The sequence below is a fragment of the Dendrobates tinctorius genome, unplaced genomic scaffold (genome assembly GCF_039654945.1).
Source record: "Dendrobates tinctorius isolate UK_male_01 unplaced genomic scaffold, ASM3965494v1 ptg000152l, whole genome shotgun sequence".
Lineage (NCBI taxonomy): Eukaryota > Metazoa > Chordata > Amphibia > Anura > Dendrobatidae > Dendrobates > Dendrobates tinctorius.
This window is the reverse complement of record NW_027361819.1, coordinates 539,066-565,990: the sequence shown is the minus strand read 5'-3', so window position 1 is coordinate 565,990 and position 26,925 is coordinate 539,066. Positions and strand designations below refer to the sequence as shown.

The following is a 26,925-nucleotide window of genomic DNA, read 5'->3' as shown; positions in this document are numbered from 1 at the left end:
ATTCCAAGAGAAGGAAATATTCTGCCCTTTTAGAAATAATGGAGGCTGTGGGGACGATCCTCTTCTGCCTGGTTCTGCGTCATTCGGGTAAGTCATGATTGCATAGGGCGCGGCCATAGGAGGACAATGCTGGTGACCTGGAGGACCTGCTCTTCTAGAAGGCCCTTGTCATAGTTTGGTGGCAGATTGAGCAGCTGCTTCACAGACCGGTGGGGAGTGGCAGCCGTCTGTCCTACCATCTGTTCTGTTTCCTGTCATGGATCACACTCTGTGGGTATCTCCAGGCTGTTTATTACATGAGGTGGTATCCTCCATTACGCGAGTTCTCCTTCACAACAACCAACAAGTTTCCCACATGACTATAGTACACACATAAACGTAGTGAGACCCCTAGAGGCCACATCATGGTATAACATATTGCTACACCACCTGCCCCCTGCCATCTCTATAGTCGTCTTTCCTACTGTCCAGTATATAATTATTGAATGTTTGGAGAAGTTTCATTTACACCCAGAAAGTAAATTAGAAATCAATAAGTGTTTGGTCTCCTGACACCGGACAGGACCGGATATCAGTTCTAACACATTAACGCTTTACTGCCAGAGACGTCCACGGACGCAAACGTTAAAGCCTTCGCTACCCTAAACCCTGAGAACCCATTAAGACGTTCTCCCCGCAGTGAGGAAAAAAACACAAACATTTATATGTAAATTCATATAGAACAAGATAATCTTGTAGTTATGATATATATTAATGGCTAACAAAAATAAAATACATGATGTGACGTGGACTGCGCCTGCAGGGGTTAATTTATCTCCTCTCACTCAATCCAGCACTCAACCTCTGTTTTAGGCTATAACGTGAGCACCCCGACACTCAGCACACCCCGATCACTTAACACTGCCACCACTCATCAAATACACGGGGTGACGAGTCCCCAAAATATATTACTGTCAGACAATCAAAAATGGTCTCACACCCTCTTAAAGGCTCTGGATTCTTTTAGAGCGTACAAGGTCAAACTTATTAAAGATTTTAGACTTTAACCCCTTTCCGACATCAGGCGTAATAGTATGACTCGCTCCGCCAGAGCCCAAATCTTTCCCCGCACATGTCAGCTGTTTTGAACAACTGACATGTGCCCGGAACCGCTGCGGGGGTCCATTGTGCCCATTCTATTATACAAGCCTAACTATTTTTGTAACTAATTTCGGCTAGCACCCCTGCATGTAATGTCTAGTGTTCCCATTACCGCTGCAATGTACAATAGACCTAGCGATCTCCTCACTTCCCCAGCTTCTGTGTATGAGGTTCCTCATTTTTAAGTTTGTTTGCAATTCCCGAGCACACGCGGTATGCTCAGGATGTAAGCGAGCATTTCTGACTCCATAACTAGGCTGCGATCTTGGGTATCTTGAGATAATATTTTTATGGCTGTCTGTACGAACCAGTACTCACACAAAAAAAAGCAATCAGGAAACAATCACTGACTTATAAATCCCTGCTCAATAATGGGTCAAAATAATTCTGACTAAATGGGCATTTAGAAGTTTGCTGTTGCAGAAAGGACAATTGAGGGACACCGTTTCCTCCCTAATTTCAGATGTGTTCAGTGTGTTTTACAGCGAGTCAATTATCCTAATTTAAACAACATCCCCAAACATGAACGGGGATATAGAGGCACTGACACAGTAGTAAAATAACTTTATTCAAACATGTTGAAATAATGACACCTAAACAAGGAATCCTCATAGGTAAAAAAACGGAGATAGGAAAGCTATAATGTCATGAGATATATAGTTTCACACATAGCAAAAAAGACATATATATGAACATATATTATGTAATTAACAGAACAATAAAAAGTGCACCGTGCAGTTGTGCCACATAATAATCAGTACAAAAAAGATAAAAAAAACAATTTTTTTGAAAAAGTTTTTTTGCAATCAAAATAAGCAATATAAAGTGCACCGTGCCACTGCGCTATATGAGGGCCAGTTAGTGAAATGCAGTGTATAGTACACCATTCCTTGTAATTTCCTGGCCAAAATGTATCATACTGCATATAACAAAAATGGCATGATAAAAATGAAGGTGCTCGGTGCACTGCTCCAAAAAGCTACCAGCCAAAAATGTTTGATCCGGCAATCATTATATATCACAAACTGATCCAAATGTATTACAGTGAAAAATTCCTGGTTAACCAGACCACCCGGGCGTACCCCGGACAGCACTGTTTCGCCTGACCGGCTTCCTCAAACAGGGGCAATTATGTCGGGGGGGGGGGTTACGCCCGGGTGGTCTGGTTAACCAGGAATTTTTAAATTACTTGAATTGAGGTGGTTTTGTTACAAAAGGACTGTGTTTGGTGATAAGTCAATTATCCTGTAAGTACCGTATGTATTTGGAGTAAGTTGAGAAAAAATAAAAACTAAAGAAACTACAGAAAACCCATTTTATCATGGGGATAATATACAAAGGTCAGGTACAGTCTGTAGCTGTTGCCCCTGTCTGGATTTAAGCTTTTGACCCCAATGCTAAATGGCACATAAAGACGCTAAATCTGTTATTGTCCACAGTGTCGTCACTAGAGCTGACCGGACCCCCCGTACACGCTGCCAGGCTGGGATCTGACACTAGGGTTCCTTGCCCATTCACAGTGGACAATCCTCCTGTAGATCCCAATCATCTCACAATATTCTGGTATTTTCAAGATAAGGAAATCCTGAGCTATGATAACTCTGTGAGGACAACATCTCCTAGATATTCCCTGAGCGCAGGACTATTAGGAATGGGAATTGCTAATCTGACTATTTCTAACATACAAATACCTGATGGTGGGATGTACAAGTGCTCAGTGGTCTACAGATCGGGGATGAAGGAGAAGGAGGTCAGGTTGGATATCGGAGGTGAGTCTATGATTTCCGTTACCATAAATTAGCCACAATAACCAATAACGCTAATGTTCAGAGGTGCCTATTACTTTCAATGTTGTCATAATAGCTAGTAGCATGCTGAAAGTATTGATCAGTGAGGTCCAGGTTCTGAGATTCTGGTAAGTTATTTAAAGGGACAGAAATACACAGTGAGGCACAAGGTCCTTAATTTCTGATCGATCTGTACACTATTCAGATGGCTCTCCTCGAAGATCAGAGTAGACCTTATCAGAAAAAAATTGGGCACAGCACATGCACACTCTGTTTTAGTCATCATGACGGGGGTCTCAGGATGAAGACCCACACCAATCAAAATTTCAGATGTAAAATATTATAGACAGTGGTACCCTTGAATTATGTAAACAAGTTAGTAAAAGGACCTTAAGGCTATGTGTACACGTTGCGGATTCTGCTGCGGATCCGCAGCGGATTTGGCCCTGAGGATCCGCAGCAGTTCTGCTGACATGTGAATTGTTTGTGCGGAATCTGCAGCGGTTTCACACCTTTAACATTGTAGAGGTGTGAAACTGCAGGGCTAAACCGCAGGCTAATCTGCAGATAAACCACAGGTCTTTTGACCTGCGGATTTTGCCAAATCCGCAGCCCAATCCGTGACGTGTGCGCATAGCCTAAAGGGGCTGTCCAATTATACATATTGATGACCTGTCCTTCGTATAGGTCATCAATATCTAATCAGTGGAGGAGCAATACCCTACACTCCCAACTGTTCCTTGTGCCAGTGGTAGCCAGAAGTGATCAGTTGTGGGGCTGAGCAGCACAATTCAGTCAACTATATAGTGGCCACAGCGGGTACTACAGATCCACCCCTACTCATTTGACTAGGGTTGTATTACGTGGCACAACCACTATACAGTTGACAGAGCTGTGCTGTTCCAATCAGCAACTGATCACTTTTGGCAGCTGCCGACACCGGGAACAGAAGGGCTGCTGGGTGGCACATCCTCACTCATCTGATATTGATGACAGGCCATGAATATGTAGTACTGGAAAACAGCTTTAATCCATGGTCTTTCCAGGGTGTAGGTAATCCTCTCTCTTATCGATTTTCTTGATGGAAGACAATGCACACATAACACATATTTAAGAATGCTTTGAATTCCTGACTGTTCTTAGATCCTCATTTGCTAAAACTTTATGAAGCCTTTCATATCAAATTCCAGCTGTGTGTGCTGCAGATCTCTCCTTACTTGTTCACTAGCTTAAGGGAGCAGTGGTCTGTCCCGATAAAAACACAAGTCCAGTCAACGGTCATGGTCACTACAATCCTGCTAGCTCAGATAACAATTCTTTTTCCCTATCCTCTCTCCTATTTGCATGCTGCTATGGTCATTCACATGTCACCCAACACAGACGAATTGCTTAAAGGGTTATTACCACTATCAAATTATCTTTTACAAAGAACAGTATCCGCATCATTATTGGTAATACACAGTACAAGCCCAACATGAAAATTCTTTCTTTTACCTCTGTCTTTTTTCATCTCCTTTTGCCCTTTTGTGCATCCAGCTTCTCATGTCTGAATGGGTGGTCCTATGCTTATCAGCTAAAACTACATCTTCCAGTAGTACCTTGTTCTCCTCAGTGCTGCACACCCCTCTCTCTGCTCTCCTAACAGAGGTAGACTTCGATTATTTTCATCAGTGTTATCCCTTAATGAGTTTTTTTACTGTTAACATTAATGTAAGCCATAAAAGAGACTAACCACAAAGTTCCCAGTACTCTCCTCCCTATTGCGCAAAGATTACAAAGATTATTAGAATCAGGGTACACATGTAATTATACAACTTTAGGTCTACCTGTACATTTGTTTTTTAGATTTTTTGTCAATGATGTTTTACACAAAATCTTTTAGCTCCTCCGCAGGTGACAGTCACAGATAAGATGGCTGTAGTGAAGGCAGAGAGTGTCCTGCGCTGCTACGTCACTGGATTCTACCCCGTGGACATAGATGTTAAATGGTTCAAGGACACAGAGAGGTTGAGTGATGTTACTATGGATCATCCCCAGAGGAACCCGGATAAAACCTACAGTGTGAACAGCACCGTGACCATTACACCCACTGAAGATGACAGAGAGCGGATCTTCTCATGTAGAGTCTATCATGACTTTCTACATCGACCCCTCCAGAATGACTTCCGTCTGGTGTATGAAGGTAACCTTCGTAGTCTGTTTTTATGCTGCTGTCTACACTGGTTATCCATAGGTCACCGCGAAAACTCCCCTGTTGACTTTACATTAATATGGCTGTCTTCTCCTCTGCCATGATTTAATTGAAATATGTAAAAAAAAAAAGAAAAAAAACCTTAGACCAAATTGGCGCGTGGGAGTTCACGCTAACTGGTGCTGTTGCAACATATAGAAATGTAAAAAAATGTAATGTAAGTCATGCAATAAGATTATCTCCCAATAATAATGAAAAACATAAGTAAAGTTATTGACCTAATATTATCAAAGGTGGGCAGCACTAATAATACATGATAAAGTTATGAGCTCACCCAGTGGGGCAGATCTTCTAAGCTGCAACAGAGACCAAAGATGATGGGACAGTAGGCAGGATTTACCGGATGGCACTGGAAACAATGAGGACCAGGACAGCAGACAAACAAGCAGAGCACGGAAATCCAGAAGACATAGAGCCAGTAGTAACACAAAAAGGATTTGAAGATTTAAAGACAGCACAGGACTTGAAGCATTGTTTCTAGTGTGAACAAGTCTAGAGAAGAGTTTGTGATGCTTACAGCAGATGAAGAGTTTGTGACGGGTTTTAGGGGGAAAGTAACTGCAGATTGTAGAAACAAAGAGGAGTTTTCCGAGATGATTGCAGCTGAGAGAGCTGGTGAGAAACTCCAAGGCACAAGGTACTCAACAAAAAAGTTCACTTAATACACACATGGGTGAGTCGGCCTTGAAAGGCCTGGGGTGATAATGTCACTGGGCAAAAGGCAGGAGCCATAAGGGAGAAGGGCCCAGTGTTGAAAATGGCTAACAGATACATTCCCTTTAAAGGCAACCTGTGAGAATAGTTTGTGTTATTAAACGACTGTCTATAGCAATTATTAATACAGTTCTAACCTCGGATTAAATCAATCCTCTGTTTTACCGTGAGGAGGCAAACACAGCACGTCCAGATCACTAAGCGTCATCTGGATGGTGCCAAAGGGTGGATGAGTCAAGGTGGTGTCTTTGCTGTTAGCACACCTAGATTGACATCCCATGGAGTTTAGTGTTTCCTTTGCAAACGGGACACCAAACAGATCAGAATCAGCGTGCTAAGAGCGAGAACACTCATTCGCACTGCCTAAAAGACACTTAAGCCCCCGTTACACATAACGATGTCCCAGCGATCCCACCAACGATCCGACATGATGGGATCGCTGGGACATCGTTAGGCTGATCGCTGGTGAGCTGTCACATAGACAGCCCCAGCAATCAGGACCAGCGACGCTGGTTTCTAAAGTAAACGTTGGGTATCCAGGAGCCGCGACTCCTGGATACCCGACGTTTACATTAGAAACCAGCGTTGCTGATCGCTGGTCTCTCGCTGCCACACGCAGCGATGCGTGCTGGGCAGCGGGAGACGAGTGATCGAAAAACGGCCCAGGCCGCTGGAGCACGATCATCGATACCCGGCAGGGGGGCTGGTCGCTGATCTCCATCACACACAGTGATCTCGCTGGCGAGATAGCTGATGTATCCCAAAATCGGCGATCTCACTAGCGAGATCGCTCTGTGTGACGGGACCCTTAGGCATGCGGTCAACTTCAGTCCACTTCTTTTTTACAGAGACTCCATTTAGATTTCAGCTTTTGTATTTATGGACTTCTAGGATAGACTAATACCTCAGAGATTGCAATATTTATGACATCAAAGAATATTCTCATTTTGCATTTACTTGAATGTTAAAATAAAGTGAATATTTGAGACTAAATGGATCATGTTCCAAGCATGCTGTGTGACTGTGAAGGGTGGAAAGAACTTAGAGATCCTCAGCTGCAAATGCCTTAATTATTAGCTGTATCCCAAACGTTTTGGTGCATTATTATTTTTTGGATACTAAATCATTATGTCATGACAATTAATGATTGGAATACTTTGGTGATTCCGTAGAATCTTTCTCCCTATAGTTTCATTTCTGGTTCTATTTCTGGTTCCATTTCTGCAGACAGAATCTCGGTCGGGCTCATCGCTGCCTGTTCTGTCCTTGTGGTTATACTGATAATTATCATCCTTGGTGTTCTGTGGTGGAAACTAAAACCGAAGAGTAAAGGTAATGTACGGAGATTACAATCACATTATGATCAGCCATATCCTCCTTCTTCTCCTCTCGCTTCCTCAAACTCAATGTAGACAAATCTGAACTCATCATCTTTCCTCCATCTCACAGATCTTCCTTACCCGACCTAGCTATAACAATTAATGACATCACACTTTCCCCAGTACCAGAAGTCCGCTGCCTCGGAGTAACCTTTGACTCTGCCCTGTCCTTCAAACCGCACATCCAAGCCCTTTCTACCTCCTGTCGCCTCCGGCTCAAAAATATTTCCAGAATCCGTCCTTTCCTCAACCCTCAATCTACTAAAATGCTTGTGCATGCCCTCATCATCTCCCGCCTCGACTACTGCAACATCCTTTTCTGTGGTCTCCCTGCTAACACCCTTGCACCTCTCCAGTCCATCCTTAATTCTGCCGCCCGACTAATTCATCTTTCTCCTCGCTACTCCTCTGCTTCTCCCCTCTGCAGATCTCTTCACTGGCTCCCATTCCCTCAGCGTATCCAGTTCAAATTACTAATACTGACCTACAAGGCCTTCTATAACCTGTCTCCCCCATATGTCTCTGAACTACTCTCCCAATACCTTCCCTCACGTAATCTCCGGTCCTCCCAAGATCTCCTTCTCTCCTCCACACTTATTCGCTCCTCACCCAACCGCCTCCAAGACTTCTCCCGAATAGCCCCTATTCTCTGGAATTCTTTGCCCCAACAAGTCTGACTATCAACCACATTTGGATCCTTCAGACTGAACCTGAAAACCCACCTCTTAAAGAAAGCCTACAGCCTGCAATGACCACGCTACCTCCTTCTCTCTCACCACTACCGGTGATATCACCTCAACCAACACCGGAACTGCTGCAACCCACCAACCTACTGTCTCCCTCCCCACCATCTTGTAGCATGTAAGCCCAAAAGGGCAGGGTCCTCTCTCCCCTCTGTATCAGTCTGTCATTGTTAGTTTGTTTACTGTAAGTGATATCTGTAATTTGTATGTAGCCCCTTCTCATGTACAGCACCATGGAATCAATGGTGCTATATAAATAAATAATAATAATGTAGCCATATTAAAGAGATGGAAAATAAAATAAAATTGCAGCCTTCTGTTGTTTTACCTTAAATGTAAAGTTTCATACTTTTATGCTCTTCTGACAGCACCGCTCACAGTAGGAGACATTGTGGGTCCTCCTAAGCTGATCGATGGAGAGGAGGCTGCTCTGCACTGCACAGTGGATAACGCCCCCGAGGACCTGTGTGTGACCTGGCTGATAAGAAGAGCTGGACAGGAGCAGGAGATCCAGACTTCTCAGAAGAGAGAACATTCAGAAGAAGACGAGAGTTTACTGGATACGTCCTATGTGATCAAATCACAAGTGGTGGGACGTCAGCATTCATCATCACTGAGCTTCATACCCCATATGGAGAGACATAAAGATGTGACCTTCATCTGTAGAGGGGTCTCCGGTCATCATAAGACAGAGAAGACGTTTAACTACAAGATTATTTATGGTGAGTTATTTCTATTATATGACCTAAAATACATAAAGTTATAAAATACATTGTGAACTTACTAGCTTGGCCCGTGCAAAATTTTCGCACATTGGTCGTCAGGGGCGCAGGCAATTTCAGAAAAAGCAAGCTGGTCAAATGTAAATGTATTTCATGAGCTGATGAACACAGACAGGTATTTATATACCGTATATACTTGTGTATAAGCCGAGATTTTCAGCCCATTTTTTTGGGCTGAATGTCCCCCTCTCTGCTTATACACGAGTCATATATGGGGTGTGAGGTAGCGCTGTCATTCAGTTAGGGGATCCTCGCTAGGCAGCGAACAAAACTCATCTGGCACCATGTTTTCCATACAACATAACATAGTCCATGCGGTTTATTCAGCAGCATAAACCCATAGAAGCAACATAAAGTTCATATACAGCATAGCGTCCATTATAGCTTCACTCTGGTTATCCTTATATCACACAGGTCAAGCAAATGTCCATTACACAGGCTGTTCAGCCTCAGCGTTATCTCACCCACGTCAGGGTCACTCATTGTTCCTTCACCATCATACGGCAGACGTCCATTCCCTCCAGGGAATTACCAGGCACATGCAGCCATTACACACAGCGTTCACTTGCTGTCAGAAGGCAGCCCCATCTCTCTCAGACGGGACCTTCCACACTGGACCAACCAGGTCCCAGCATTCACCACATGTGACTCACCCTGGCCACATTATATGGTTCATAGCCACGCCCACCGGGTCACATGACTCTGACCTCATCACAGGTCCTTCAAGCATTGACACACTCTTTACAACAGTGTTCTTTAAACACACTCCCTGGGTGGGTTTGTAGGTAACTAGGTCCGCCCATCTCCCTAGTTACCTGGAGACTTCTCCCTGACACGTTAAAGCAACACCTCAGCAATATCATTGCTAATCAGCACACACACATAAGTCTCCATCTCAAGGCCAACCACCTTGAGATACACAACCGTCCTTCAGGATTCTGCCACTCATCCTCTCTCTTGGGACATCCACACAGCGCCCCCTAGTGGACACAGTGGTTACTACCCCACAGGGGTCAGCGGGGGAGGGGGAGTGGGGGGTGTCAGAGACCATACTCACCCCCTCCTGGCACGGTCTCTTCAGCCCCTGCTTCCCCCATGATCTCAGCGTCCCAGCTGTTCCTGCATTCAGCGGTCATGTTGTACCGCTCATTAAACTCATGAATATGCGCATATTTATTGAGCGGTACCACGTGACCACTGAATGCAGGAACAGCTGGGACGCCAAGATCATGCGGAAAGCAGGGGCTGAAGAGACCATGCTCCAAGAGGGGGGTGAGTATGACGGGGGATGATGTGGAGCAGAGCAATATTTACCGGTCGCTGTTCCATCGCTGTCTCCAGCGGAGGACGCGATGACGTAGTCAGTGCGTGCCCTCTACTAACGTCACTGCACAGGACCCGGTATAAAGAGATGGAGCGGGGAACGGTAACTATAGCCAGTGCCGGCGGCCTGAGCCAGCGGCTACACCGGCACCTGGCCCCCAGCGACGGAGAGGTGAATACGTCTTTTTTTTTTTTTTTTTTTTTTTTATGTATAGCAGCAGTGGCAGCAGCATATGAGGGTTATTTTATGTATGGAGCTTCTACTTGGGCCACCATTAACCCTTGTGCAGCACCACCCTCGGCTTGTACATGAGTCAATAAGTTTTCCCAGGTTTTTGTGGCAAAATTAGGGGGGTCGGCTTATACGCGGGTTGGTTTATACACGAGTATATACAGTATGTAGATTGGTAATACAATAAATTGTTCTGTAAGTAGAGGCCAAAAAAAATGTTTTCCAGTTGAGGTGCCACCTGCAGGTCATTGTGTCTTTCTGCAGGTTTATGAAAATTAATGCTTAAACTGTATTTAGTGATAAAATCGTGGATGTGTGGTTTGTTTGGCCGGTTTCTTGCTGAACGGAGCAAGTTTACCTTTCAAATGGTGTATCTTGTGTGTGTGTGGGGGACGAAATAATCAGCGAAAAACCAGTGCATGTTTGCAAATGTGTTGGTAGTGTGCTTTGGGGTACTGCGGTGCCACCTGCAGGTCATTTTTCCTTACTGCAGGTTTAAGAAAATGAATGTTTAAACTGTATTTTGTGACCAAATCGTGGATGTGTGGTTTGTTTGGCTGTTTTCTTGCTGAAGGGGGCAAGTTTACCTTTCAAATGGTGTATTATTTGTGTATGGGGGTGCAGTATGAACGGGGGTACAAAGGAATCACCGAAAAACAGTGTTTAGAAATAATAGAATAGATGACTAATGGAGGATGAATATTCTCCCTACATTTCATATACTTGACTTGAATAAAATGTTGTAGAGCTTTATTAGTTTTCTTGCTACAATGTATATAAACCAAGATTGGAATAATCCTCAGGGACAGGAGGCAGATGTGTGTACAAAATTGTTCCTGGCATCTAACTTTTCCTCCATTTATTCTGTACAGGACTCAGATATCTCTGGACGTCCCATAGAAAATAAATGGAGGTCCATTATGACAGCAAATTTCAGAGCCTATTGTTTGGGGGGATGAGTGAAGGTCCCAAAGTTCAGTCCCCACTGAACAGAAAGTAATCACCAGTTTGTAGAAATTAATAGAAAATAACAAAAAAATGGGAGCAGAAGCAAACCTTAGTCAGGAACATAAGTCCAAATACACAGAGCTGGGCTTGGGATAAAATTAAGATTAAACAGGGCACCAATTACGGAACATCCCAACAGTCCGCTTTGTCATTGAAGTGTTCAGTGGAAAGGATCCTAGAAGGGCCTGAGCTTCTGCACATGTGCAAAAAGAGGACATTTTGGGAAGGCATTGTGGGGACAGGGGCAGGACTTAAACAGTCTTGCAATAAGAGTGTTAACTATTGAGAGGTATGTGGTAGACTTCTGTGGCCTATGGTGGATCTCTATCTGTGTATGGTTTTACACGTGGCATGCTACACTCTTCCCGACAAATATTGCTACTAGAGCAGAACACGGCTTATTACAGAGATCCCATCTCTCAATGTGTCTCTGTTCCCATACTGTAGCACCATACCGATCTATATTTGAACTTTATGGGCACGAGCTTTAAATATATATTTAGAAAACTTTTATACACACCATTCAAGAAGTTTGCTGAAACAAAATCTTAAAAATACGGGAATGTTATGAAGGAACATGGCGTCGCTTCAGCTTAGCTGTGAAGAAGTCAGAACTCATTATTTTTGTCGTTTCTCAGTAAAACCCAAGGTGTCAAAGACAAAAAATAGAATTCTATCGAAACCAGGAATGATGACGTATTTGCTCAGCTTGGATCATTTCAACCCTAAAAATATAAAGATCATCTGGAAGTGTGGAGCAGAAATGACAGAAAAAGTGGCATCAACCAAAGTATCAGAGAATCCTGACAAAACCTACAACGTCTCCAGTGAGCTTGATATTCCCGAGGAGCAACACAAGGATCCAGGATTCAGAGTACGAGTGACCTGGGAACATGAATCTCTGGAGAAATCAGAATCCCAGGAGCTGAATATCAGAGACTCAGGTGAGAGGAGAGATATATGGGGGTTATAGAAGAATCCCGGAGCCATCTATCAGAAACTCAGGTGAGAGGAGAGATATATGGGGTTATATAAGAATCCTGGAGCCGTCTATCAGAAACTCAGGTGAGAGGAGAGATATATGGGGTTATATAAGAATCCTGGAGCCGTCTATCAGAGACTCAGGTGAGAGGAGAGATATATGGGGTTATATAAGAATCCCGGAGCCGTCTATCAGAGACTCAGGTGAGAGGAGAGATATATGGGGTTATATAAGAATCCTGGAGCCGTCTATCAGAAACTCAGGTGAGAGGAGAGATATATGGGGTTATATAAGAATCCTGGAGCCGTCTATCAGAGACTCAGGTGAGAGGAGAGATATATGGGGTTATATAAGAATCCTGGAGCCGTCTATCAGAGACTCAGGTGAGAGGAGAGATATATGGGGTTATATAAGAATCCTGGAGCCGTCTATCAGAGACTCAGGTGAGAGGAGAGATATATGGGGTTATATAAGAATCCCGGAGCCGTCTATCAGACTCAGGTGAGAGGAGAGATATATGGGGTTATATAAGAATCCTGGAGCCATCTATCAGAAACTCAGGTGAGAGGAGAGATATATGGGGGTTATAGAAGAATCCTGGAGCCGTCTATCAGAGACTCAGGTGAGAGGAGAGATATATGGGGGTTATAGAAGAATCCTGGAGCTGTCTATCAGAAACTCAGGTGAGAGGAGAGATATATGGGGTTATATAAGAATCCTGGAGCTGTCTATCAGACTCAGGTGAGAGGAGAGATATATGGGGGTTATATAAGAATCCTGGAGCCATCTATCAGAAACTCAGGTGAGAGGAGAGATATATGGGGGTTATAGAAGAATCCTGGAGCCGTCTATCAGAGACTCAGGTGAGAGGAGAGATATATGGGGGTTATATAAGAATCCTGGAGCATCTATCAGAAACTCAGGTGAGAGGAGAGATATATGGGGGTTATAGAAGAATCCCGGAGCCATCTATCAGAGACTCAGGTGAGAGGAGAGATATATGGGGGTTATAGAAGAATTCTAGAGCTGTATATCAGAGACTCAGGTGAGAGGATACAGTTGTGGCCAAAAGTATTGACACCCCTGCAATTCTGTCAGATAATACTCAGTTTCTTCCTCAAAATGATTGCAAACACAAATTCTTTGGTATTATTATCTTCATTTAGCCCCTTAATGTCCAATGACGGACACAGTCCGTCATCAGACATTTCCCCTGCTTTGATGAGGGCTCCGGCGCTGAGCCCGCATCAAAGCCGGGACATGTCAGCTGTTATGAACAGCTGACATTTGCCCGCAATAGGCGCGAGTGGAATCGCCGTCCGCCCGCGCCTATTAACTAGTTAAATGTCGCTGTCAAAGCTGACAGCGGGCATTAAAATAGCATTTCCGGCCACCGGGCCGGAAATGACGTCATCGCCGACCCCGTCACGTGATCGGTGTCATGTTGCCTGGACAACCAGAGGTCTCTATGAGACCTCTATGGTTGTTCCAGGCATATGGCTTTCAGCGCCACCCGGTGGTCGGCAGTGAAAGCACAGCAGTAAATCTGCTACATATGGGCGATCTGCTCATCGCCCATATGTAGCAGAGCCGATCGGGTTGCGCAAGCTTCTAGCCTCCTATGGAGGCTATTGAAGCATGCTAAAAGTAAAAAAAAAAAAAAAATGTTTAAAAATAAAATTTTTTTTAAAAAACCTCAAAGTTCAAATCACCCCCCTTTCGCCCCAATCAAAATAAAACAGTAAAAAAAAAATCCCACATACACATATTAGGTATCACTGCGTTCAGAATCGCCCGATCTATCAATAAAAAAAAAGCATTAACCCGATCGCTAAACGGTGTAGCGAGAAAAAAATTCAAAACCCCAGAATTACGTTTTTTTGGTCACCAAGACATTGCATTAAAATGCAATAACGGGCGATCAAAAGAACATATCTGCACAAAAGTGGTATCATTAAAAACGTCAGTCCGGCACGGAAAAAATAAGCCCTCACCCGACCCCAGATCATGAAAAATGGAGACGCTACGGGTCTCGGAAAATTGCGCCAATTTTTTTTTTTTTTTTTTGTAGCAAACTTTGGAATTTTTTTTCACCACTTACATAAAAGGGGACATAGACATGTTTGGTGTCTATGAACTCGTAATGACCTGGAGAATCATAATGGCAGGTCAGATTTAGCATCTAGTGAACCTAACAAAAAAGCCAAGCAAAAAACAAGTGTGGGATTGCACATTTTTTGCAATTTCACCGCACTTGGAATTTTTTTCCCGTTTTCAAGTACACGATATGGTAAAACCAATGATGTCATTTAAAAGTACAACTCGTCCCGCAAAGATAAGCCCTCACATGGCCATATAAATGGAAAAATAAAAAAGTTATGGCTCCGGAAAGAAGGGGAGGGAAAAATGAAAATGTAAAACCAAAAATACCCCTGGTCGTTAAGGGGTTAATTTGTCTTAAATGGAAAAACACAAAAGTGTCATGATCTCAGTGCGGGTTTGACTCGCACACGTGGGGTTAATGTCTGGAACCAGTGCTGATGACTGGCATTTCTGGGGTTAAAGGTTGTGATCCCGGTGCAGGCTTACCTGCACACCTGGGGCTATGATTGTGGCCTCTCCCTGGTTCTGGGGGAGGCTTCTTATAGCCTCAGGACGCTCCCATCCCCCGTCAGTTATACTCTTGCCCTTGGCATTTGTGTGGTGACCCCTGAGTGTGTTTGTGCTGTGTTCTGGTTGCTTGATTCTCTGTGTATGACTCGGTCTGTTCTCTGGATATCGCTTTGGATTCTGCCTGGTACCTCCTATGTCTGTTTGGTTTTGATCTCTGCTTGGCCCTGATTATCCGCTCTGTCTCCTCCCTGGTACTGTACTGATATCTTGTGTATGACCTTTGGCTTTGACCTTCCGTCTGTTTGTCCCTCCTGTACCTCGCTTGCCTGTACTGTGCATGACCGCTGCTTTGTCTGACTCTGAGTTCTCTTCCTTCTCTGAAAGCGGGACGCTAAGCCCCGCCCCCTTGCAGTCACATTACCGTTCACATGACCATAGGTCCTATGCCGGCTTGCTAAACTTCAGCATCCACAGGTCCTGTGCATCGGTACTTTCTGGCTGTACCTGACCCCGGTATCCCTACATTGCTGGTGAGTCCCTGCTCAGCGGAGGCTGCATGTCGGCGCTGACAGGATCCTGACACTCAGGACACGTGCACTGGCTCAGTGAGCAAGTACAGTGCGGTGTTCCTGACAAAAAAACAATGAAGCAAAAAGCAAAACATTGATCATTTAACACAAAACTCCAAAAATGGGACAGACAAAAGTATTGGCACCCTCAGCCTAATACTTGGTTGCACAACCTTTAGCCAAAATAACTGCGACCAACCACTTCCGGTAACCATCAATGAGTTTCTTACGATGCTCTGCTGGAATTTTAGACCATTCTTCTTTGGCAAACTGCTCCAGGTTGCTGATATTAGAAGGGTGCCTTCTCCAAACTGCCATTTTTAGATCTCTCCACAGGTGTTCTATGGGATTCAGGTCTGGACTCATTGCTGGCCACCTTAGAAGTCTCCAGTGCTTTCTCTCAAACCATTTTCTAGTGCTTTTTGAAGTGTGTTTTGGGTCATTGTCCTGCTGGAAGACCCATGACCTCTGAGGGAGACCCAGCTTTCCCACACTGGGCCCTACATTATGCTGCAAAATTTGTTGGTAGTCTTCAGACTTCATAATGCCATGCACACGGTCAAGCAGTCCAGTGCCAGAGGCAGCAAAGCAACCCCAAAACATCAGGGAACCTCTGCCATGTTTGACTGTAGGGACCGTGTTTTTTTCTTTGAATGCCTCTTTTTTTTCTCCTGTAAACTCTATGTTGATGCCTTTGCCCAAAAAGCTCTACTTTTGTCTCATCTGACCAGAGAACATTCTTCCAAAACGTTTTAGGCTTTTTCAGGTAAGTTTTGGCAAACTCCAGCCTGGCTTTTTTATGTCTCGGGGTAAGAAGAGGGGTCTTCCTGGGTCTCCTACCATACAGTCCCTTTTCATTCAGACGCTGATGGATAGTACGGGTTGACACTGTTGTACCTTCGGACTGCAGGGCAGCTTGAACTTGTTTGGATGTTTGTCGAGGTTCTTTATCCAACATCCGTACAATCTTGCGTTGAAATCTCTTGTCAATTTTTCTTTTCCGTCCACATCTAGGGAAGTTAGCCACAGTGCCATGGGCTTTAAACTTCTTGATGACACTGCGCACGGTAGACACAGGAACATTCAGGTCTTTGGAGATGGACTTGTAGCCTTGAGATTGCTCATGCTTCCTCACAATTTGGTTTCTCAAGTCCTCAGACAGTTCTTTGGTCTTCTTTCTTTTCTCCATGCTCAATGTGGTACACACAAGGACACAGGACAGAGGTTGAGTCAACTTTAATCCATGTCAACTGGCTGCAAGTGTGATTTCGTTATTGCCAACACCTGTTAGGTGCCACAGGTAAGTTACAGGTGCTGTTAATTACACAAATTAGAGGAGCATCACATGATTTTTCGAACAGTGCCAATACTTTTGTCCACCCTCATTTTTATGTTTGGTGTGGAATTATATCCAATTTGGCTTTAGGACAATTCTTTTTGTGTTTTTTCATTTAAGACAAATTAAATGAAGATAATAATACCAAGAAATTTGTGTTTGCAATCATTTTTAGGAAGAAACTGAGTAGTATTTGACAAAATTGCAGGGGTGTCAATACTTTTGGCCACAACTGTGTATATATATGGGGTTATATAAGAATCCTGGAGCCATCTATCAGAGACTCAGGTGAGAAGAAAGATATATGGGGTTATATAAGAATCCTGGAGCCGTCTATCAGAGACTCAGGTGAGAGGAGAGATATATGGGGGTTATATAAGAATCCCAGAGCCGTGTATCAGAGACTTGGGTGAGAGGAGACATATATGGGGGTTCTATAAGAATCATGGAGCCATCTATCAGAGACTCAGGTGAGAGGAGAGATATATGGGGGTTATATAAGAATCCTGGAGCCATCTATCAGACACTCAGGTGAGAAGAGAGATATATGGGGGTTATATAAGAATCCTGGAGCCTTCTATCAGAGACTCAGGTGAGAGGAGAGATATATGGAGGTTATATAAGAATCCTGGAGCATCTATCAGAGACACAGGTGAGAGGAGAGATATATGGGGGTTATATAACAATCCTGGAGCCATCTATCAGACACTCAGGTGAGAGGAGAGATATTTAGGGGTTATATAACAATCCTGGAGCCGTCTATCAGAGACACAGGTGAGAGGAGAGATATATGGGGGTTATATAACAATCCTGGAGCCATCTATCAGAGACTCAGGTGAGAGGAGAGATATATGGGGGTTATATAATAATCCTGGAGCCTTCTATCAGAGACTCAGGTGAGAGGAGAGATATATGGGGGTTATATAACAATCCTGGAGCCATTTATCAGAGACTCAGGTGAGAGGCGAGATATATGGGGGTTATATAACAATCCTGGAGCCTTCTATTAGACACTCAGGTGAGAGGAGAGATATATGGGGGTTATATAGGAATCCTGGAGCCGTCTATCAGAGACTCAGGTGACAGGAGAGATAGATGGGGTTATATAAGAATCCTGGAGTGTCTATCAGAGACTCAGGTGAGAGGAGAGATATATGGGGATATAACAATCCTGGAGCCGTCTATCAGAGACTCAGGTGAGAGGAGAGATATATGGGGGTTATTCAAGCATCCCTGACTCAGGAGGTTTTATTGTAACACACCGTTGTGGAAGGGCATGTAGAAGTGGATGAGTTTAACTCCTTTTTCCATTTTTGTTTTTTTCTTCATTTCTTCCAAAAGTGGGTAACTCTGGATTTCCTCTGATCATAAACCAATGACATATCCTAGTAATATGCTATTATGTATTATGAGACAGAAATACTTCTTTAAAATTGCTGAAAGCCGAGGGTTATGACAAAATGTGTGCATGTCCTCAAAAGATTCCTATTTTTATTCTTTAGTAGCAGACACAGATGGATGAGCTGATGAAGGAATATCCTTGTGTTGGGATCAAAGTCTAGCGCTTGGTGAACAAGTTACTGTTTCTCTAAAGTGAGAGATTCAGCAGCTCTGCTCCAGCCAGTACAGGGCGACTACAGATGGGAGACTCTGGTGAAAAGAAAAATATATGTACAGTATACATCCTAATGCCATGTTCTTGTTCTGTAGATTATCCCTGGACTCCCATTGTAGAAGAGATTCAGATCCCTCGTCTCCTTCTCGGCTCCCCGGCCGTCCTGCAGTGTAATATGTCGGGGTATTTCCCGGATGCCGTCACTGTGAAATGGATGAGATGTGATGGAGATCAGATACATGAAGAGACTGACGATAACCAGAGAATAACATCCAGGAGAGCGGCCGATAACACCTACAGCCGTACAGCCAGTCTGGCCATCACCCCCGACCTGTGGACACATCAAGGGGCAGAATATATATGTCTGGTGGAGCACCCCTCCCTGGAAACACCCATAGAGAGAAGAACGGGGCGGCTACAAGTCTATGGTGAGTGTATGAATCATTTTTGTACAGCTTTTTTCACTTAAAACGAAACATACAATTAAAATATACACACATATGTATATACACAGTGCCCCGCATAAATGAGTACACCCCAACAGGTTTGTTAGAAAACCTTTACATTTCTTTCAGAATCACCATTTTCTATGGGATTCCATACTACAAAATACTCCCACAAATGTGTGCCATTGATTGCAAACAAGATTTGTTATTTTGCACAGCCCAAAAAGTAATTTTCCTAATACATTAATTCAGGACCACATTGTAAAAATGAGTACACTCCAATGAAAGTCTTAGGAGCAAAGTAAAAGTTTAGACTATAAAATTCTAACTAATAAGAATTCAACCACAGGTAAGTCTAATTATATGTTGCACAGGTGTCCAGCAGACGCAAAGAACACCCCTTCCCATTTCATGCTGTCAGCAATGGCACCATGTGGAAGAGAAATGTCCCAAGACCTGAGAAGGAAAATAATTTCTTTACACAAGAAAGGTATAGGCTACAAGAGCATCAGTGAAGTTTTACTTATCAGTCAGATACTGGAGGAAAAGTGATACAAAAATATAACAAAGATCCAGGCTGATCATGGAAGTTACCACCCAAACATAAAGACTGTCTGATGAGAAGGGTTGAAGAAAATCGACATGCAAATTCACTGCAGTTATCTAAAGTAGTAGAAAGCTGAACCAGAGTGAGTGTTTCCCGTGACACAATACGGCGTGCACTGCAGAGAAATGGCATTCATGGGGGAGAAGAGAGACTCTCCTAAAGTCCACGCAGCAACGAAACTGCAGCTATCTCACAGAGATGTGTCCAGGCTGTAGAAGACTTGGTGCTGTCCTTAAAAATCATTGAGGTCACACAAAATACTAGACAAGTAGATTTTGATGTGGGGTGTACTCATTTTTGCATCGCCTCCATGCCACGCCGCATTGATGCAGTAATTGATGCACATGGAGCCCGACCAAGTACTGAGTGCATTTACTGATCATACATTTCAGGAGGACGACATTTCAGATTTTACAATCATTTTTCAGGCTGGTGTTATAAAGTATTCTAATTTCCTGAGATAATGACTTTTGGGTTCTCATTGGCTGTAAGCCATAATCATCAACATTACCAGAAATAAACCCGTGACATAGATCTCTCTGTGTGTAATGACTCTATAGAATAGAGGAGAGGCACTGTCTGTATTGAAGAACTGAAATAAATTCACTTTCTGATGATATTCTGATTTTATGAGAAGCTCCTGTATCTAATGTATACATTTAATTTATATGACTATTTTCACAACAACTATTACATCAGATCTTTTACTATTCTCCTCCAGGTAAACCCCAGATGTCGGCCCCTATAGAGATCACTGTGGCAGATAAATCCCGTGTTCGGTTCTCTCTGAATCTACAGAAGTTTTACCCTAAAGATATAAAAATCTCCTGGTATAGAGAAGATCAGTCTGATAAATATGGATTATCAGCTGTGGAGACAATCAGTGCACAGGACGAGGATCTGACATATGAGGTCACCAGTGCCGTCCAGATTCCTGATCATCAATTCAAAGATCCAGAGATGAAAATCATTGTAGAGTGGATCCACAAGAGGACAGAGACGTCAGAGAGGAGATCACTGAGAGTCAGAGGTAAAAAGGATATCTGTCTATTATCTATCTATCCATCATTATATATCTATGTATCTACAGTATCTATCCATCTTTCTATTATCTATCTATTTATCTACCGTATTTTGCGGATTATATGAAGTTCCGGATTATAAGACGCAGCCCAAATTTTGAGGAGAAAAATAGGAAAAAAACCTTTTTTTTAATAAAACGGTCTTATTGCTTACTGGGGGTGGTGACTTCGGTGAAGCGGGGACCCAGAGTCGCTGCTGGCGCAGGCAAGAGTGGAGCGTTGCTGCAGGCCACAGGCTGGGATGAGGGGGTGTTCCGATGTGTGGCATGCCACAGCAGGTTTCCGGTGTTGCCGGTCTCCGATGCTGCGGGTGTCCTGTGTTGTGGGGGCTCTGCCTACATTTTGTGAAATGCCAGACCCCCCGTAGTTCCATGATTTCCTATGCAGTGAACTCTGGGAAAATGGGTGTCGGGTGGAGCGCATGCGCAAATGGAGATCTCAGCACCAAGATCTCAGGAGATGAGATCTACTATTAATCATTTGTTAAAATATCCAATACAATTTAGGTATATTTGTATTTATTTTTCAATTTTTAAAATGACCAATAATATCACATACAAGGGACAAATACTAGCGCACCATGACCAGTCACCATATTACCACCACATGGTGACCAATAATACCACATGCAAGGAATAAATACCACCACACCATGACCAGACCACATATTACCACTAGTAATGAGTGACCATGCTCGGGTGGTCTCTGAGTATTTTTGGCATGCTCAGAAATTCAGTTTGAGTCCCCAAAACTGCATGATTTGTGGCTGCTAGACAGCCTGAATACATGTTAGGATTTCCTAACAAACAGGCAGATCCCACATGTATTCAGGCTGTTTAGCAGCCGTAAATAATGAAGCTACGGGGACTCAAACTGAATTTCCGAACACACCCAAAATACTCGGAGACCACCCGAGCTTGCTTGGAAATCTCGAGTAACAAGCATACTCGCTCATCACTAATTACCACCACATTGTGACTGAATACTACAATACTGATCATTAATTAAAAAAACACAATACTAATATCACCACAAGTGCCATCATACGCAGGAGATCTATACTTAGTATGCAGTGTCTGTGTTCAGGTAATACAGTGTTTACCGGTGGCATTTATCACAGGAGCTCTGTATATAGTGTCAGTGTACAGGTAATACAGTGACATTATACACAGGAGCTCTGTATATATTGTCAGTGTATAGGTAATACAGGGATCACTGGTTACATTGTACACAGGATCTCTGTACATAGTATAGTGTCAGTGTACAGGTAACACACTGACTCACCAGTGACGTCTCTAGGTGAAGTCCTTCATCTTTGCTTTTCATCACTTCCAGCCAGAACTCGTCTCTGCAGGAAATAACACAGTTATCTAGAGCACTGCTTGCAGAACACATTACTTAATTTTTTCCCAACTTCTAAACTGTCACCTTTTTTTCTTCATCTGGTGTATAGTGTCACGCTACACAGTAACAGGACCGCCCCCCTATTTAAAACATTATCCTCAAAAAATAAAATAAACACATCACTGCAGTAATAATATCCTTTAATTATCCCCTATGGTAATAATATCCCCCATCCTGGCCCCCGTGTGTCTCATTCCTGGCTCCAGCCATACGTTCTCCCATCCTGCCCTCATGAGTATCCATTCTGCCCCCATGTGATGTCCCATCCTGCCACGTGATCCTGCCCCATCTGTCTCGTGATCCTGCCCCATCTGTCTCATGATCCTGTCCCATCATCCTGCCCCATCTGTGCCGTGATCCTGCCCCATCTGTCTCCATTGTATCCATCCTGCCCCATGATCCTGCCCCATCTGTCTCCATCCTGCCCCATGATCCTGCCCCATCTGTCTCCATCCTGCCAGCGTGTCTCCCATCCTGCCACAGTGTCTCCCATCCTGCCAGCGTGTCTCCCATCCTGCCACAGTGTCTCCCATGCTGCCAGCGTGTCTCCCATCCTGCCACAGTGTCTCCCATCCTGCCACAGTGTCTCCCATCCTGCCAGCGTGTCTCCCATCCTGCCAGCGTGTCTCCCATCCTGCCACAGTGTCTCCCATCCTGCCACAGTGTCTCCCATCCTGCCAGCGTGTCTCCCATCCTGCCACAGTGTCTCCCATCCTGCCACAGTGTCTCCCATCCTGCCACAGTGTCTCCCATCCTGCCAGCGTGTCTCCCATCCTGCCAGCGTGTCTCCCATCCTGCCACAGTGTCTCCCATCCTGCCAGCGTGTCTCCCATCCTGCCACAGTGTCTCCCATCCTGCCACAGTGTCTCCCATCCTGCCACAGTGTCTCCCATCTTGCCACAGTGTCTCCCATCTTGCCACAGTGTTTCCCATCCTGCCACAGTGTCTCCCATCCTGCCACAGTGTCTCCCATCCTGCCACAGTGTCTCTCATCCTGCCACAGTGTCTCCCATCCTGCCACAGTGTCTCCCATCTTGCCACAGTGTCTCCCATCCTGCCACAGTGTCTCCCATCCTGCCACAGTGTCTCCCATCTTGCCACAGTGTCTCCCATCCTGCCACAGTGTCTCCCATCCTGCCACAGTGTCTCCCATCCTGCCACAGTGTCTCCCATCCTGCCACAGTGTCTCCCAGTGTCTCGTGCCACTTGCAATTAGAAAAAAACCTTTCTCCTTACCTGGCCGCGCTCCTGCGCCGATGCTTCCTCCATACAGTTCAAGGGCGCGCTCGCCGGCGAATGAAAAATGACGTCATACGCCGGCGACATGCGCGCTGACGTCAGCTGCCAGCCTCCGATTGGCTGGCGGTTTTTAACTATTGCCGTGAGGGCCCGCACGGCAATAGAGTTTGACTGAACCTGCGTCACGGACGCAGGTTCAGTTACTGCATCGGCAGAATGCTGCCGACCAGCGGAAGCCTGCCACTGGGGCCCCGATGAGAAGAAGAGACGGGCCTGATGGGGGCCCCAGTCAGGTGAGTAATGCCCTGATGTCGGCCCTGTATGTATCTATCTATCTATCATCTATCTATTATCTATCATCTATCTGTTATTTATCTATTATCTATTTCCTTTTTTATCTAATGTCAATTATATGTCGAAATCATCTTAATAATTTTATACAGATCTTCCCTGGCGTCCACACGTCGGATCTATCAATATCCCCGAGCTGGAAGATGGCAAATCAGCCACCCTGACCTGTGATATATCCGGATATTTCCCGGATCTTCTATCTGTTAGCTGGTTCACAAAGAAAGACGGAAATGTGACGGAACTGCCCAGACAATCATCATTTTATATAAACAGAACTTACAAGATGTCAGAGATAAAGACGAGACAGAAAGATAACACGTATTCCTGTGAAGCGTCATTGACTTTTACCCCCAAAATAAGTTCACACCGAGGATCAGAAATCCTCTGCAGAGTGGAGCATCCCAGCGAGGAGCGCCCCATAGAGCGGAGCACCGGACCCCTACACATCGGTGAGTTATGTGGTAGAAATATATAACAAATAGCCAGTGACATTACAACAACTCCCCAGTATGGGGCATATGAGGACACTGTCCCCTGGGGTGGGTCCCGGGTGTAGCAATGACAGATAGTGCAAGTCATCAGAGTACGCTCTCAGATTTATAGGCTGCAGACAAATATCATTTACAATCTCATTATTATTCCTTTCCTAATAATAGTATAGTATTGTCGGATAGTACTTGTAAATAGAAGCAATTTTGCAATTTTTTCATCCGTACCTGAGATATTAATACTTTTGCTCACATCCCGTTGCCTTGGGCACCGAACACCACTAACATACCCGGTGCCACCAAGACCTTTTCTATCATGCTAGCAAGCGCTGTTTTGAAGCTGGCCAGGATAGCGAGACGGCAGCGGTGGTCGGTCTCCTGGGCAAAGAGCTGCAAACACAAAGAAAAGTGATAATATCTCAAGACCAGCTGCAAAGTTTAATAAGCAGCAAACTGCTAAAGTGCTTGTTTTTACAACCATTATCCGACATGTCCATCTATGAAAAATGGCCCCATAATGATGATAATAATGTGTCAGTAAAATATGTTGGCGTGTCTATGATTTTTGAGTAAATTGTCCAGAAAAAATCAAACTGGCCACACTGATACCGGGGATGGGACATAAGAGAATTTGCACTTCTTTCAATACAAGAGAGAGAATGCTGGAAAATTTAGAAGATTTCTGCAACAATGGAAAATGATCAACAAGATACTCAATAAAACTTTGTATATGAGGGATCTGAATGCCAGGACTCCCACTAATCACAATACTGGGGGTTCCAAGCGGGAGGGAGGCCTGGCACGACCACAGTGGGAAGGATAGCGGTGGTCGCGCGTGTTTCTGGCTACTCTACTCTATGTGGTCGATGGAAAGCCGAGCAGTGCACCTGCTCTAGAGATCGGATCCCATCAGTCAGATATTGGTCACTTATCCTGTGGACGGTGGTGAATATCCATTGCAGGACCTCTAACCGCTATTATTTCTGTAGATAAAAGACACTTCTCCCATAAGGAATACCATATTTCTCCCAGGGAATGTTCGTTTTATCGTTTTTAGTTGTATTTCTGTATCTTTGACTTCTTTAAGTTTTAACTTTTTCACATTTCTGTAACAGGAGAAAAGTAAAACAGAAGAAAGTTCTTGTGCTTTAAAAAGACCTGTGGTTGGTCGAAGCGTTGCAGTTCATGGCAGAATAAAGAAGATTTTCACCCATTTTTGGGCACGGTCTATCTAATGCAAGTGATTAGTTCCCAACACAATGGCACTTATGGAGGTATAGGCTGCACCATAGTAGTGAGGGCTGCTCTGTGACCGAGCCGTTTTCCCTCTTTCCTCTTTCATTTACTACCCTTCTTGCATTTTTACATATTTACCATGTGAACTGTGAGATTGGACAATGTTCCAATGTAAAATCCATTTTCATTGTTGTGACCCAGAGCAGGCCGCATGTCGCTCGTGCTACATGCTCCCATGACCTGCAGCGTCTCCGGACTTGTCTCCCATCGAGCACATCGGGGACGTCATTGATAGGTGATTACAGAGGAGCTGCCAGCAGCGGATTTTGATGATTTGTCAAAGTTTTTACAGTGGGAGAGCCTTCCTCAGACGACCATTAATGACCTCACGGATAGTAGCCGATTCTGAATAAATCCAGATATTTAGAAAATCTTGTGAATTCTATAATTCCACAATTTTTCCTTTATGGTGTTGCAATTTCAATTATAAGTGTAGTTGTGTTGATGGCGTATAATAGTATGAGTTACTATCTAAATGCTTTGAGTTTACTGCCTCACACTAAGGTCCTGGTCCAGTTGAGGTTCACCAATAATACTATAAACCTTTGATATAATATATCAAACATTGACTGCCAGATTCTATTCCGGAAGGTGCTCCTCATCTGTGCTCTCCTGCCAGCAATTTCTAATCATGCAAGAGGTTAGACAAGGAGATCAGGGCTGTATAATTACATCTCACGCACTGAGATACCTGCTCTAATCTATCGTGGGGGCGTGTTCTTTTTTCTCCTGTGTGTTCTTGGAAGCTTATGACTGTGCAACATCATTCAGGAGTAAAAAGGACACACCTCCAATAACAATTATTTGATAATGCTCACATGAACATATCAAAAACTAACTCATTAGGAGACAAATATGTTGTTTGCTAATATTTCTAAAACGGGGAGGCTAAATTAAAAAAATAAATAAAAACTGTATTCCACTCTTTAGCCTTTATTACATTGTGTCTCCAAGTCAACTTGAGAAAATGTGGTTACATTTAGTCTTTAACGAGGATCTTTCAACAATTTTAGTGTTATAAACTGTACATTTCTGCAAAATGTTTCAGGAATGTACATTAAAACCTTTTTTTTCTCTACCCCATTGTGGAGATGCAGAATGCTAAAATCACTGGCGACCGATCACTATTTTTATCACTCAACTGTGCATTTGATGCTGTTCAGCTCTGTGCGTGTACTTCCTTCCCACTATAATACTTTCCAATCGTAATAAAGCAGGAAGGGTAGGAAGAAGTGGACAACCACATTAATTTGCCCACTGAGGTCAGAACTGTGCAAGCATGGTCAAGTGACAACACCGCGCCATATTAGTAACACATGTAATAGCTCTTCAGTCCTCAGTTGCTCCTGCAATGTTCCTCAATCTAATGCTGCTGTCCACCACTTCTCCTAACCCCTTTACTAAGAGGAAGTCCCAAGCTGGAGGTATTGTCACATGAGACAGATAGAGGTTGGCACAAGACTTTCTCAGTCTCCTGTGATCACGCCTCCCTCGTGGGACTTTCTGTTAGTAAAATGTTAGGAGAGAAGACAGACATC

At 44.0% G+C, this 26,925-nt stretch overlaps 1 protein-coding gene across 1 annotated transcript; it reads left to right on the top strand.

Moving 5' to 3' along the window:
- Nucleotides 1–7: 7 nt before the first annotated feature.
- LOC141050659 (uncharacterized) lies at nt 8–26,299 on the top strand. The gene is made up of 10 exons (XM_073547250.1): nt 8–87; nt 2,580–2,909; nt 4,810–5,109; nt 7,120–7,224; nt 8,383–8,736; nt 11,998–12,303; nt 18,570–18,902; nt 20,249–20,557; nt 23,696–24,052; nt 25,207–26,299. The coding sequence occupies exons 1-10, from the start codon at nt 39–41 to the stop codon at nt 25,215–25,217; spliced, it is 2,454 nt and encodes an 817-aa protein (XP_073403351.1). The 5' UTR covers nt 8–38; the 3' UTR covers nt 25,218–26,299.
- Nucleotides 26,300–26,925: the final 626 nt, after the last annotated feature.

What these genes read in the sequence shown, in the direction of transcription:
- LOC141050659 (XM_073547250.1), top strand. Translation starts at nt 39, where the DNA reads ATGGAGGCTGTGGGGACGATCCTCTTCTGCCTGGTTCTGCGTCATTCG. An exon ending in CTTCCGTCTGGTGTATGAAG is followed by an intron (nt 5,110 to 7,119) that starts GTAACCTTCGTA and finishes CCATTTCTGCAG; the next exon opens with ACAGAATCTCGGTCGGGCTC. An exon ending in TAACTACAAGATTATTTATG is followed by an intron (nt 8,737 to 11,997) that starts GTGAGTTATTTC and finishes GTCGTTTCTCAG; the next exon opens with TAAAACCCAAGGTGTCAAAG.